The sequence below is a fragment of the Saccostrea cucullata genome, unplaced genomic scaffold, assembly GCF_032062105.1.
Source record: "Saccostrea cucullata isolate Sc308-1 unplaced genomic scaffold, CSIRO_AGI_Scuc_v1 ctg1239, whole genome shotgun sequence".
Classification (NCBI taxonomy): domain Eukaryota; kingdom Metazoa; phylum Mollusca; class Bivalvia; order Ostreida; family Ostreidae; genus Saccostrea; species Saccostrea cuccullata.
Window position 1 is genome coordinate 195,001 of NW_026923555.1, and position 13,446 is coordinate 208,446.

Consider the following 13,446-nt stretch of genomic DNA (forward strand, 5'->3'; position numbering starts at 1 on the left):
GTTTGGGCGAAATTAAAAAAGGGAAAATTTTTTGCAATCATAAAAAGGTGAAAATAACAAGGAGCTTAAATTACCTTGTAGTAAGTATTTTATTTGAAAAACAGGAATTTTTGTGCTGACAAAATCATGTAGTTCCTTTTTCAAATATTTGATTTTCTATGTTACTGCAAGTTTTTAATTATTTTGTGTTAAATTTAAAAGAGCCTTGAATTTTTTTCATCAAATAAATTTGAAAGTGGTTGTACAGGAATTAGTTTATTGAAAAACTAAAAACTCATTTCAAACCAGATCATCATTCATGTAATTTAACAACATTCAGGAAACGCTTATCAAATATTTCCTTGTAAAAATTATTATTTGATTAAATACACACACCATTTCTAATTTACTTGCAAAACAATGTGATTCTTTCATCAAATTCAACGAAACTAATGGATTTTAGAGAAATACTACAGGGTTTTTCTTTAATTTATTTCTTGACTGTCTCACTTGTACATTTGATTTCAGGCCAATGCTTTGGGTATGTTCATTTTTTAGAATTTTAATTCTTAATACAAAATAATTCCACTAGATTAATTAAGGATAATTTAGGGACATTATTTCCGTATTTAAAAACATTTTATTTTTTTTACAGGTCAGATTGTTGTGGACATGGTTGCTGTGCTGGGTTTATGCTTGATATTAACAGAAGTTCTTGTACACGTAAGTTCATTTTTCCCCACTTATTTCTGGAAATATACCAATTATACAGTAACAGTGCTTTGATTTATCGCTGTATATAATGAACATTCATGAATTCAATAGCTAAAATAACTATTATATATCGAAAAGCCTGTGATACTGGTTATATTGGGAGGGATTGTGAGATACTATGTCCATTTCCAATGTTTGGTGATGGTTGCCAGTTCCGATGTGACTGTGATATTTCCTCTTGTAGTCCTTTGATCGGTTGTCAATCCGCCATTAGTGAGTACTATTTGCTGAACAATATAATTATCATATAACAATTGCTTTTCAAAGTTATATTTATTCAAAAGTAAAATATAATAAATTTTGCGCTTAATACAAACTTGTCAGTTAAATCAATTTTATAGTATTCCTTCTGTTAATAATAGCTACCTTACAGAATGACAGAATGCTGACCAACCAGTATGATTTAAATTTTAATTTGTCCACACCACCTACAGCAGAAAGTAATATTAAAGTTAATACAAGTACTGCTAAAATAAGAGAAATAGTGATAGAAGGACACACAAATGAATATCATACGAGGATCGGAAAATCTCATTCTCCTGCGACAAACACAAAGGCAGTTCCTAGGAAAGTGGAAAAAGAAACAGACTCATTAGCTATCGGTGCAGGCAGTGCATTATTGATAGGTATCTTTGTATTTAATGCATTCTTTGTCGTCTTAGTATTTACTGTTGTACTGTATTGTGGTTGTCGTAAATATAGAAAGTACAGAAAACGCAAGAAAGATAACGCCGCCACTGTTATTCATTACCATGAAATCGATGACAGTATCGCTGGGCCTTGCATGGATTACGACCCTTTGTACACAGCAGGTGGCGCGGAGTTGAAACACGTCCTTGTTGAATATGAGAATGAACCTTTGAACAGGGAGAGAAAGAGTGTAATAAACATTGATTCACAGAAAAGACAGTCAGATACGTCACCAAAACAATTAGCACGTCCGAGTGAGCTTGTATTAGAACAAACGTATACACAGGAAGGGCACAATACGGAATAAAAAAAAAGAACAGATTATTATGCACGTATTTGTACATCTGCTTGTAAAAGGCAAATTACAGATTTTAACTGTTTATTTTTTACTTTGTTGATTTTGAACATATAATGTGAACGTCATAAAATGTTTAATTTTTTCATTCTTTATATGGATTAATTTATGTAAATTGTGAACACATACAAAAGCATGTTTATAAATGTAACGATTTCTTATTACTATAAGGCCAACACTTATATGATTTTTTTCTATTAAGATATTTTTGCTTGATAAAAAATGTGTTTTTTAATATACATTTGATATTTTATAACTCCACTCGTTCTTTCTTTACTTGTATTTTGGTATTTGTTTAGCAATTTTTATGCTCCCGTAAACGAAATTTCAGGGTATATAGTTTTTGCCGTGTCCGTCCGTCTGTCTAGCTGTCTGTCAGTCTGTTTAGTTGTATCTCTGTCTGTTTGTCCGCAAAAACTTTAAACTTGCCCATATCTTTTGATTTAGTGTAGTCATGACTTTCATAATTCATATGGGTATTCCTTGTGAACAGACCTTTCTTTGGGTACTACCATATTTGACCTTTTGACCTTGCCTTGGGAGTTTGAACAATTTTAAAAGAAAATTTAAAACTTTTACTTTGTCCATATCTTTTTAACAGTAGACACAAGGAAATTTACACTCTTTGTTGAAAGACCTTTCATTGGCTACTAACAACCTTGACCCTACGACCTTGACCTTGAAAAAAAAATTCAAACTGCGTTGATTTTGTGCGAATTTTAACGCACTTTGATTTTGTTTTCAAATTGCGTACTTTTTTTATCACTTAAGCTCTTATTACTCGAATTGTGTTTAAGTAAACATGATAAAACATCGTAATTTATGTGCCAAGAACATGCTTTATCCACCCAGAAAATGTTGAAGATATATTATTTTCTTTAAGAGATATCAGCTCTGTCTACAAAATTTTGGGACAACCCTCGTACATACAAAGCGAACACAATGTCAGGCAATGAAATGAAGAAAGGCATTTACTGGTGGGCCCACGTTACCAAGTCCAATGATAGGTTGTTGTTTGCTTAAAATTATTACCGGGCCGGTTATTGCAGAGATTTTTTCCCGAATTATTATAACTTGCATCTACACAATGAATCGCAGATTAGTGATATGTGGAGTAAAACACACAAATCTGCACTGTGTAAATGTTTGCAAATGTAATTTCCTGAATGAAGAAGAATGTAGAAACAAAAGATAGAAAAGATCAGAGAAAATTCAAATGAAATGTAGAAGTGGCTATTTTTTTTATTAGGTGAAATTGTAAGTACTCTATTATCTTTTTTAAAGTTTCTTTTCGCTAATTAGTTAGATATTCATAGATTCTTTCTCCTTTTTTAATGACATCAAGTGATAATTAGAAAAAAATTAATGACCTTTGTCTATAAAAAATCACATTAATGTAATTAACAATGAAAAAAAGCTAGAAAGACAATTTGTGTATATGCACATACCTGGCAGTATATCATAAAAGCAATCCTAAGTGAGATGGCATTACCTTGAATCACAGCTAGCAGAAAAAAAACCTTGTATTACGTTGAAATGTTAAATTTATTTTCGAAAAGATCCTTCATAAGATCGTGATAGAAACAATGTTAAAGAAAACAACAGTTACCTATCTTTGTCCCTTACATTTCATAGCAATATATTAAGGTCGTCTGAGTAATTCATGTAACCCATTGCTACATGTATCTGTTTTCGTCTGTCGTCGTTAGTCGGTCTTATATACTATTGAACATGTTAGCATTTCTCTGAAACCACTGAACAAACATCAAACAAATTGGATATACAACTTCTATGGCGTGTAAATGGAAATAAAATATGTGAATTTCATGGTCCTTGCTCCCTTGAATTATGCGGGATGAGACTGAAACCACAAAAATTAATGCAACCTTTAAAAATATTTTTCTTCAAAGCTGGACATCGAGCAGTCAAACTATTAGCCTGATTGTAGTAAGCAGTGAGCCCTATACCAAAAGGGTGAATTTTGTGACCTATTACATTTAAGAATATTTACATTCGCTGTTTTTTTTCTACTAAGTCAAGTGTGAAACTGATTTGAAAACCATTTTCGTGTATACTCATGCTTAGAAATATACTCAGAAAAATGTGCGTTAACGTGACGTCACAATGAGTCTTCAGCGACGTTAGTAAATTACAACGATATAGGGCAGCAAGAATTCAAAATATTGCGTAAATTTTAGTTCCTTCCAAACATGTAAAATGTAAATATAAGGAATGTTTTTAAGTTTAGTGTGAATTATTGGTGTGAGAATCACACAGACTTGCACGTAGGCATATTTTTCATGAAGCGCTATAGCGCTTCATTAAAAATGCCAACGTGACAAGTCTGTGTGATTTACACACAAATAACTCACACAAAACTTAAAAACATTCCTTAATTACAAACCACACTTCTAATGTGTTGTTGATATAACTAATATGCAATAACTTTGAAAACAAAATATCAAGTACAGACTTTTTTTTAATCAAAGATAGATAACAGACAAGTACAGATTTTTCTTTTGCTCTTGAAATTAAGGATATGATCGTGACAGCATTCAGGAGGGGTACATAAAGAAATAATCTCTATTTTTCCAATTTTTGTTTGAGTGTTACATAATTATGTACATGAGCATTTGTGTGTATGGCTACGGGTAGGTATTAAAATATTGATTTTAAAGTAGAAGAAGAAATCTTTTTTACCTATTACATTTGTTTTCAAGATTGTTCTACACGTCAGAAAAATAATCGAATTATAAAATAATACTGAGTAAATTAATTCCCCTCATATCTCATTTTCAAATTCATGAGTAATTATCTTATAATGAGAGTTTTAGGTTATGTGTGACGTTCTTTGTGTCTTATTAAAAAAAAGAATATGTGCACAAAAGCAGGAAACCATAATTGGTACTTTTTTTTTGTTTGATGGACTTTAATATCGAACTACTTGACAATTTTAATTTTCGGAAGAAATATTTTGTCAACAACTGTTTCGAATTTGTAACGCATTCAAGGTTACAATAGAATAAGCTTGGGGTACATTTAAGAAACAGTGAAACAAATAACTTTTATTGAAAATCATTTTTAAAGCCAATCTATGGCTTTAAAAATGTTGCCTTTTGGGCATAGTTGTTCAACAAATACGACATTTGTGCAAAGTGAAGGCATTGTTTCGTCAAAGTTGTCAGTTGACAAAGGATTACCAAGTTAAAGTTTGTGTTCTTAGAACGAGACACAAGAAATTTATTTATGAAGTTTTGCAATATATATATTTCCTATATAAATTTGTCTGAACGAATTCAGTGCATAAAACATACATCCCTTTTCAGTCCAATGCCCATTCCTTCTTAGTTAGAATGAAAATTTTCAGCTTCTATACTTAGAAGCTATTTTTAGACATTTTTGTGCAGAAGAAAATTTTCAGCCATCAGTCTTGTCCGGTATATATTGCTGTTCTCTTAGTTGACGGGGACATTGAGATGAATCATTTTCTGGCATATGCAGGAAAATGATGAAATATATAATCATTTCAATTACAATAATAATGACTGCATTGTGTGTAAGAAAAGTAAGTAAAAGTTTTATCTTATTTCAATTATTTTTCTTTCATGACTTTGAGGGGGTCTAAAACTTCAGTGTTTCTTTAAAAAAAACATCAAAGAGAATTCACTTTAGAAAGCATTTTTTTAAATAAATTTTCCCTGTGTTCAAACAAATAAATTAAAACCGAAGTTTAACTGATAGAATCTGATATGCCCGAACAAATGCATTTATCGGCCAATGTTTTGAGAAATTATTGCATTTAATTTTACGGTCCTTGACATTTAAAATAGCATTTTCAAACACATTAATTTACATTATTTTTAAACAGGTTACAGCATTAGGAAAATGTGAAATCTCAATATTAACTTTGCGATTTGTTGAGAAATGTCCAGAAGATAAGGAGTCGTGGGCAAGAGCAGCACAAAGATTAAACTGTGAATCTATTTCTCAGTCCTGTGCAGAATCTTTGAAACCCCCATTCAGAAATCAAAATTACATTTTCCAATACCACTGTGTAATAAACTCTTATCGAAACGCAACAATGGAAGTTTGTGCATTAAATCGTACAATACTGGGTACGTATATCAGATTGACAACCTTACACCCATCTGATCATATATTAACCCTTATCCCTAGTGAAGGTAATGTTTAATTAAAACATTTGTTAATCGCAACATAAATATCCCAACTCACACTATAATTCATAAGTAGGATTAATGTACAAACATGCACAGCATGCTTGAAAAATAAACTTTATATGTAATCGAGTCACTCATTGCAACAAATATTTTTTTTTTTATTCTTAAATTTCTTTTTTTTTTGAGAATACTTATTCATTTTTCATTATCGATACAAAATTCCTCTAATATGCCAATTTTTTTTTATTTACAATATAATGTATTGAATGATATAACACATTGTAGGTTTTTGCGCCGAGTTTAATATACATGGAGCGGTCATACAAGATAATTACGACGCAGACTGTAAACAGCATACACGACCATGTCCATCAAGCTATAATTCTGCCGAGTCTTATAAATGTAAGAATTAGATTTTTTTATCAGCTTTCGTGTTATTTAAAGAGAACAACTATGCAATATACAGTTATCTACAATCTTGTACAAAGTGTAAGTATTTTGAGATGGTCCTCTCTTTATCCAAATTATTTATGCATGCAATTTTCAACGAATCATTTTTTAATCACATTAGATCCGTCCTGTTATGAGATGGCACAAAGAAACAGGAAAACAGGGACTGAAACAGAGGAAGACAAAATTCATTCATCAGCAAGCTCGATGTAACGCATCTCTTTAATTTTTTCGATGTCCTATTTTTATGAATGTATATGTCTATGTCATTTAATGCCTGTTGCACATTCATTACAGGACTGCTATTGGTCTATTTCTCTTTACGGTCTGTTTACTAAGAAGGACAATGCTCTTTTGAGTCACTGGGTCGCCGGGTATTTTTTTTTTTTTTTACAAATTTAAATGTTGCTGGTTCAACAGTCACTACACCAAGACGTTGAAGATAATTCCGTGCGTACAGTCAAAAGGAAGAGGTGTGTGTTCATAAAAATGATATTCCCCTGAAAACAGATTAAATGGAATGAACAATACAGAGGTTGCATTTATGTGTAAGAATAGCCGTGCATGTCGAGGGGTTTTAAAATCCAATCCATATTTATTTACCACATGTGGTTTTGTATTATATGTAGAAATGTTTGTTTTATGAATTCAGTCGAAGTCAATAGTACATACGGGTACATTGTATGTTTACAATTAAATTGAGAGGAATATAATTTTGTGTTTTTTGAGTGGAAATGCAATAACCGTTGGTGTAATATATGAGATCTTGAACGGTTTTTACTGCAACAATAATGAATAAGTACTCGTTATTTGGGTTTTGTTTTATGATGATCATGTTTGCATTTATGTCATTCAGGTTTTAAATTTTATGAATAGGCTTCTTGAGTGTAAATAAATTGCATGATATTTAAAGAAGACTTTTTAAAGGTTATTCGTACTACGTCGTTACACCTGTAGTAAATTAAAAAAAAAAGTACTTAAGACCTCCCCGTTGGCTATTAAGAGACATAACAGGGAACTGAACGCACCAATACACAGTAATGTAGCATGGTTTTTGAAAAGCGAGTAAATAAATTCAACCTACCTGCCAAAATAAAATGATAAGCAAAAAAAAAAATTGTCCTAACTCGGCAAATCTTTTTGGGCAGAGAAAAATTCTATTTTGGGGAGAGGGGGCAACTTCTTTCTTTTTCTTCGAATTCATAATATACTTAATAACCCTTATTTAGACTTCGCCTTTTGAATCGGTCTCATGGAAATTCTCAAAAAGCGAGATTCCGTAACAAAAGCATTGGCACGATAAACACTGCACGAAAAGTCACCTTTTATAATATTTAATAGTTTACAAAATGTTTACAAAAGATGAACCTTTATCTTTCATCACCTTTTTCACATCAAAAGGTTGACTTTCACCTTTAAATTTTGGTAAGGTGAACAAAATTTCATCTTTTTTCATCTTCTGTAATATTAAAAGTTGATCATTCACCTTTTGCTCTGAAAAGTTGATTATATATCATCTTTCCATCTTTTACAATTGTTAAAGTTCATCTTTTTTAATCTTTTGAAATAATAAAAGTTCACCATTCACCTTTTTTCACTGAAAAGGTAAATGTACATCTTTTCTTATTTAAAAAAATTAATTACTTTCCATATCAAAGTATCATAAATAAACTTTTTTAATTGAATAAAAAAAAATTTGTTTTACTTTTTTGTCAAATGACAAATTTATAGATAAAATCAAGGTATACTGCAAGATATTTACATCATGTAATCATTAAAACATAGAAAACTTAATGGACACAAAAGCACTTTAAACTTTACAACTCGCTTTTGCTTAAATCGTGTTAAATATATGTAACACATATTTCTCTTTTAGACATAATGAATCTTAGCATTAAAAAATATGCAAACAAGACAAAAATTTCTGCTGGTATAATTTTAAAAGATTGTCACGACAAAAGCTCTTCATCTGCATTCCAAGGTGTTACCGGGTATACCATTTTCTGTAAGACAAAATTGAAATAAGAATTTAATTACTCATAGTGACTTGAAACAAAATATTTTTATATAACCATGACAAATTAAGAATATTTCAGTCAATATATTTTAATACTGAGTTAGGATTCTACTTCAAGTTCATAAATGGATATGATATAATAAAGGTAAATTAAAGAAACTCTGACAGCATGTTTAGTTAAATACTGTTATTCACCTCTCCAAAACTTCCTAGCTAGAGGATTATTTGAACTGAAAACACCTCTTCACAGCAAACTGGCGAGAGGATGTTGATTTACAAAGTAGCCATTAATGAGTTTTCACATTATAAAAAGTTATATTTTAACAAATATTTTTTTTGGTCACCTCTCCATATCTGCCCGGCTAGAGGATCATTTCAACTGAAAACACCTCTCCATGGCAAACTGGCACGAGGATTCCATCACTGCATGTAAATCCCTACATTTAAGACATTTTTATTTATATATCATAGATACTTTAAGTAAATGTAGTTTAACAAAAAAATCTGTGTCTTGGTCACCTCTCCATATCTGCCCGGCTAGAGGATCATTTCAACTGAAAACACCTCTCCATGGCAAACTGGCATGAGGATTCCATCACTGCATGTAAATCCCTTTATTTAAGACATTATTGTAATACATCATAGATAAGTCCTTTTAATTTGAAAATATTGTTTATATATATATATATATATATATACCATTCACTCTTTTTTTAGCATGGTGTATTCCTTGAAGCGGACATAGAGAGGATTGGATGTGAATGATATTAAGTTTTTGTTTTTTTTAAGTACTCCTTGCAGTAGAAGTGGTTTCTGATGGTTTTGGTGATCATGGTTCAGTTGATGAAGAATGTAATGTAGTGTTGTAAGACATGATGATGCAGTGCAAAGACATGAGATTTTTTGTACTTGCTTTTCTCAACTGTTTCCTTTTTTCTCTGTCTTCATCACGTTTCCTATGGCAGTATTCCTTGCTTCAATTCCGTGTTTGCCCAAATTAACCTATAAAAATAATTTTTTATATGTTTATGTACTTCACAAAAATATAAACATGCTGATATAATACAATGTATTCTAATTGCAATGTATGTGTACAGCTGAAATTAACAAAGTCTATGACTCACTTCTGTCACTGAATACATTTTTTTAGCATTTATAGGTGTAGAAGGAAAACATATAAAATTTATTACTGGATCATCAATTTAGATCCCTGTATAACTTGTCAAATGCTCCATTTACTGAGCTAGCCTACCCCCAAGACCTACAGCCACTGTGAGTCCTGATATTCTAACAAATAGACATACAATAACAGAAATATGCAATGACCCTATAATAAATCATATACATCTTTTTGTTATTCCCTTGCTAAGGACTTTTTCTGTCTTTTCTGCTGCCTTGAAGCTTCAAAATGGATGCACGCATACATGCATTGCATGTACAAAAGCGATACAAAATCAATCAGATTATTTATATTTTGATCCAGGTTAAAATTGTTTTAGATTTTAAATTTAAGTCTAGAAAAATAACTTTTTAAAAAAAATTACACTAAGCTTTCATGCTAAATCAAAATCTTAGATTACCTTTGTTTCCTGACCCAAATTTTCCACTTGCAAAGCACATGGGATGGGTGATGTCATACCTTGGGATGGGGTTTCAGGAGTTCCTGCAAGATGCATAGATGCCTAATTAAATTTCCGGTTTATTTTGCCGCGCGGGATTTCCAATCGTTTGAATGTTTTGTCATGGACAAGATATAATCAACATCAGAATGAGTCAATGTTTCGATTCTGATAGCATTGAATTTATAGTGATGATGGATCTAAAAGTGAAAACAAACAATCTGAAAAACCCTTTACCTCAAAACAGGGACAGGAGTACGTATCCAAACCAAAAAGGCGCCGGTTTTCATATCCGCCACCCATCTTTGAATCTTCGGAGGAGGAAAATGGTGCACGAGAGTGTCAGGTAATTTGGACTGTTGAACGTCTTCACATTATAAATGTTTTATTTTTCTAAAATATACAGCTGTAGAACATTTACTTCGCTCACAAATATATGATTCACTGGGCCTAGAAACGTCTGTATTTTGTTTTTACAATGAACCATGGCGCAATGATGTATCGAAGTTGTGCAGACAGCTGATACACAGTGATAGAGGATTCTCGAGTTGAATGTTAGCTGAATAGTTTCGAAATCGTATATGTTCAAAACAAATGATCAGAGGGAATCATCTCTAACTTATTAGCTAATAATTAAAATGGTCTTCGAACTGTTTCACCTTTTTCTAAAATAACTTCACCTTTTGTTTTCCAAAATGCGAAAAGTCCGAAAACAATGTGGAATGCGGAAGATGCAGTGCGATGAGTTCCGAATATTTCTGATTTTATCTACTTTCGTTTTTAGGACGCTGTAGCTACGGTAACACCATGATGCCCGACCATGAAGTGCATAAACGCCAAGTTTCTCAACACCATTAGGGGAAAAAAGGAAAACACAGTCAACACTGAAAAAACGACACACGTGTGCGTGGAGAGAGTAAATGCAAGTAAATCAATGTGATCCGACATTCCTTTAACCCCCACTCTGTGGCACTCATTTATTACTTACTTACTTATGGTTACTTATGGTATTTTTCCAACACAGGTCCTGTCAAGGTCCTCTTCGTCGGACTCCAAACTTGCTTTGTAGCTACGTGGGTGACTACCGGTGTAATCGGTTTTAAAGTCTACTTTGTAGTTATAGAGCACATCCTGGTCCTTCCAGAAGTTGTCTAGTCTATTCTTGAAAGTATTCAGAGTTTTAGCACTAACAACGTCCTCTGGTAAGCTATTCCATAGACTGACAGTTCTAACACTGAAGCTGAATTTTCTTATATTGAGTCTCGGTCTCTGTACCAATAGCTTCTTGGAATTCCCTCTTCCTTGTTCCCTCATAACGTGGTCTCTCCTTAACTTGATAAAGTCTGCTGCTAATGGGTCATACTTTCCACTTGTTATTTTGTACACTTCAATCATATCTCCTCGGTGGCGCCTGTACTTCAGCGTTGGTAGTTTTAGTTTCTTCAACCTTTCTTCATAGCTTAATTTTGCCAATCCTGGAATCTGCTTGGTAGCTCTTCTCTGCACTCCTTCAATCATCTCTATGTGTCTTGATTTGAAAGGGAACCAGACCGAACTCGCATAGTCTAAGTGTGTCCTGACAAGTGTCTTATAAAGAGGAATGAAAGTTTCTTCATCCAGATGTTGAAACGTTCGCCTTAACATTGCAAAAATAGAGTTTGCCTTTTTCACCTTCTCGCTTATGTGTCTGTCAAAGCTGAGTTGTTCATCTATGATGACTCCTATGTCTTTTTCCTCTTGTACCTTCTCCAGAGTGCGTCCTAACAGCTCATACTCAAAGTCTTGGTCTGGGTCTTTCTTTCCAATGTGCATGTGTTTACATTTATCTGGATGGAACTTTAGGAGCCAGGTGTTACTCCATTCTGTTAGTTTCTCAAGATCTCTTTGAAGTGTCATTTTATCTTCCCTACCCTTAACTATGTTGAAGATTTTCGTGTCGTCGGCAAAAAGGTACACAGTAGAGCTCACGATATCAGGGAGATCGTTGATAAATATAACGAACATTATCGGCCCAATTACTGACCCCTGCGGAATGCCGGAAGTTACGCTATGCCATTTTGATGTTGCCCCGTTTATGGATACTTGTTGTTTCCTTCCACTTAGGTAGTTCCTTATCCAGTCTACAAGTTCTTTCCCTATTCCATATGCTTCCAGTTTCTTAAGCAGTCTGTTATGTGGGACAGTATCAAAGGCCTTTTGATAGTCCATGTAGATACAGTCAACATCATGTCCACTGTCCAAAGCCTCTGTCCATTCCTCTAATACCCTTAACAGTTGTAGTGAAGTTGATCTACCACTGATAAAGCCATATTGTTTAGTTGTAAAGAGGTTGTTGCTTACAAAATGCTCTATTATGTGGTCCCTAACTAGTCTCTCCATAACTTTACACACCACTGACGTTAAGCTCACTGGTCTGTAGTTTCCTGCTATCGCCTTGTTTCCTTTTTTAAAGATCGCACTAATACGTGCTGTTTTCCATTCTTCTGGGACTTTTCTATCATCTATCGATTTCCTAAAGATCCTTGCTAGGGGTTCTGCTAATTCCACTCTTAATTCCCTCAATAGCCTTGGATGCATATTGTCTAATCCTGGTGACTTATCTGGCTTTAACAGGTTCAGTGCTTTGACAATTCCTTCCTCCAATATTCTTAATTCTGTCCACTCCTTCTTGATAGGGCGTTTGTCCAGTTCGGGTATGGCTTCCTCAGGTTCTTGTGTAAAAACGCCACTAAAAAAGTCTGCTAAAATGTTTGCTTTCTCTTCGTCCACTTCTGTTTTATTAGACTTTGGATTTTTAGGGTCTACACACAGTTCCCCGATTCCTTGTCTCGTTTTACTTTTTGAGTTAATATACTGCCATATCTTTTTTGGGTTAGTTTTTGCCTCTTGTGCTATACTCTTTTCGAATGACTTCCTTGCTTTCCTCACAAACTTTGCCACTTTGTTCCTAGTCCTATTGTACTTTTTCCTTATATTTGGATCCTTGGTAGCCACATATTTTCTGCTCAGTGCGTTTTTTTCTTTGATCAAGGTGACAGTTTCTTTGTCCAAGGGCATTTTCGTTTTTCTGCTTGGTCTGATGGTGACTACTGGCACATATTTATCTTCTATGTCCTCAATTTTTTGTCGGAATTGACGCCACATCTCGTTTACTGTGCTCTGTGACTCCAGAATGCTTTCCCAATCTGTTTCGCTAATTTCCTTCTTCATACCCGCAAAGTTAGCTTTCCTGTAAGTCCTCCTCTTTTTTGGTCCGCTTTTCAGTATTGCACTGCAAACATAATTAAAGCAGATAACACAGTGGTCGCTCTTTCCTAATGGGCTCTGGTATTCCATTTCCTCCACAGCATTTTCATCCTTTGTGATCACAAGATCCAAAATGGT

At 33.2% G+C, this 13,446-nt stretch overlaps 2 protein-coding genes and 1 long non-coding RNA gene across 3 annotated transcripts in view; 2 read left to right on the plus strand and 1 right to left on the minus strand.

Moving 5' to 3' along the window:
- LOC134264312 (uncharacterized) overlaps nucleotides 1-2,396 on the plus strand; it is a 2,935-nt gene extending 539 nt beyond the window's left edge. Inside the window, exons 2-4 of the mRNA XM_062746610.1 lie at nucleotides 635-702; nucleotides 832-966; nucleotides 1,116-2,396. Of these exons, the coding sequence (XP_062602594.1) occupies nucleotides 635-702; nucleotides 832-966; nucleotides 1,116-1,750 (838 nt within the window). The 3' untranslated portion in view covers nucleotides 1,751-2,396. The remainder of the gene's footprint in view (nucleotides 1-634; nucleotides 703-831; nucleotides 967-1,115) is intronic.
- Nucleotides 2,397-5,292: 2,896 nt separating this feature from the next.
- LOC134264307 (uncharacterized) lies at nucleotides 5,293-7,294 on the plus strand. The gene is made up of 5 exons (XM_062746607.1): nucleotides 5,293-5,363; nucleotides 5,667-5,913; nucleotides 6,262-6,378; nucleotides 6,548-6,635; nucleotides 6,724-7,294. The coding sequence occupies exons 1-5, from the start codon at nucleotides 5,304-5,306 to the stop codon at nucleotides 6,782-6,784; spliced, it is 573 nt and encodes a 190-aa protein (XP_062602591.1). The 5' UTR covers nucleotides 5,293-5,303; the 3' UTR covers nucleotides 6,785-7,294.
- An 817-nt stretch (nucleotides 7,295-8,111) lies between these two features.
- Nucleotides 8,112-10,782, minus strand: LOC134264308 (uncharacterized). The gene is made up of 4 exons (XR_009991490.1): nucleotides 10,300-10,782; nucleotides 10,024-10,106; nucleotides 8,788-9,445; nucleotides 8,112-8,429 (listed from the first exon to the last, which is right to left on the minus strand). It is a non-coding gene; the product is annotated as an uncharacterized LOC134264308 (long non-coding RNA).
- Nucleotides 10,783-13,446: the final 2,664 nt, after the last annotated feature.

Excerpts from the sequence above, each read along its gene's own strand:
- LOC134264307 (XM_062746607.1), top strand. The coding sequence starts at position 5,304 with ATGATGAAATATATAATCATTTCAATTACAATAATAATGACTGCATTG. Across the intron at positions 5,364-5,666 it reads CTGCATTGTGTGTAAGAAAA|GTTACAGCATTAGGAAAATG; the intron begins GTAAGTAAAAGT and ends ATTTTTAAACAG. Across the intron at positions 6,636-6,723 it reads CATTCATCAGCAAGCTCGAT|GACTGCTATTGGTCTATTTC; the intron begins GTAACGCATCTC and ends CATTCATTACAG.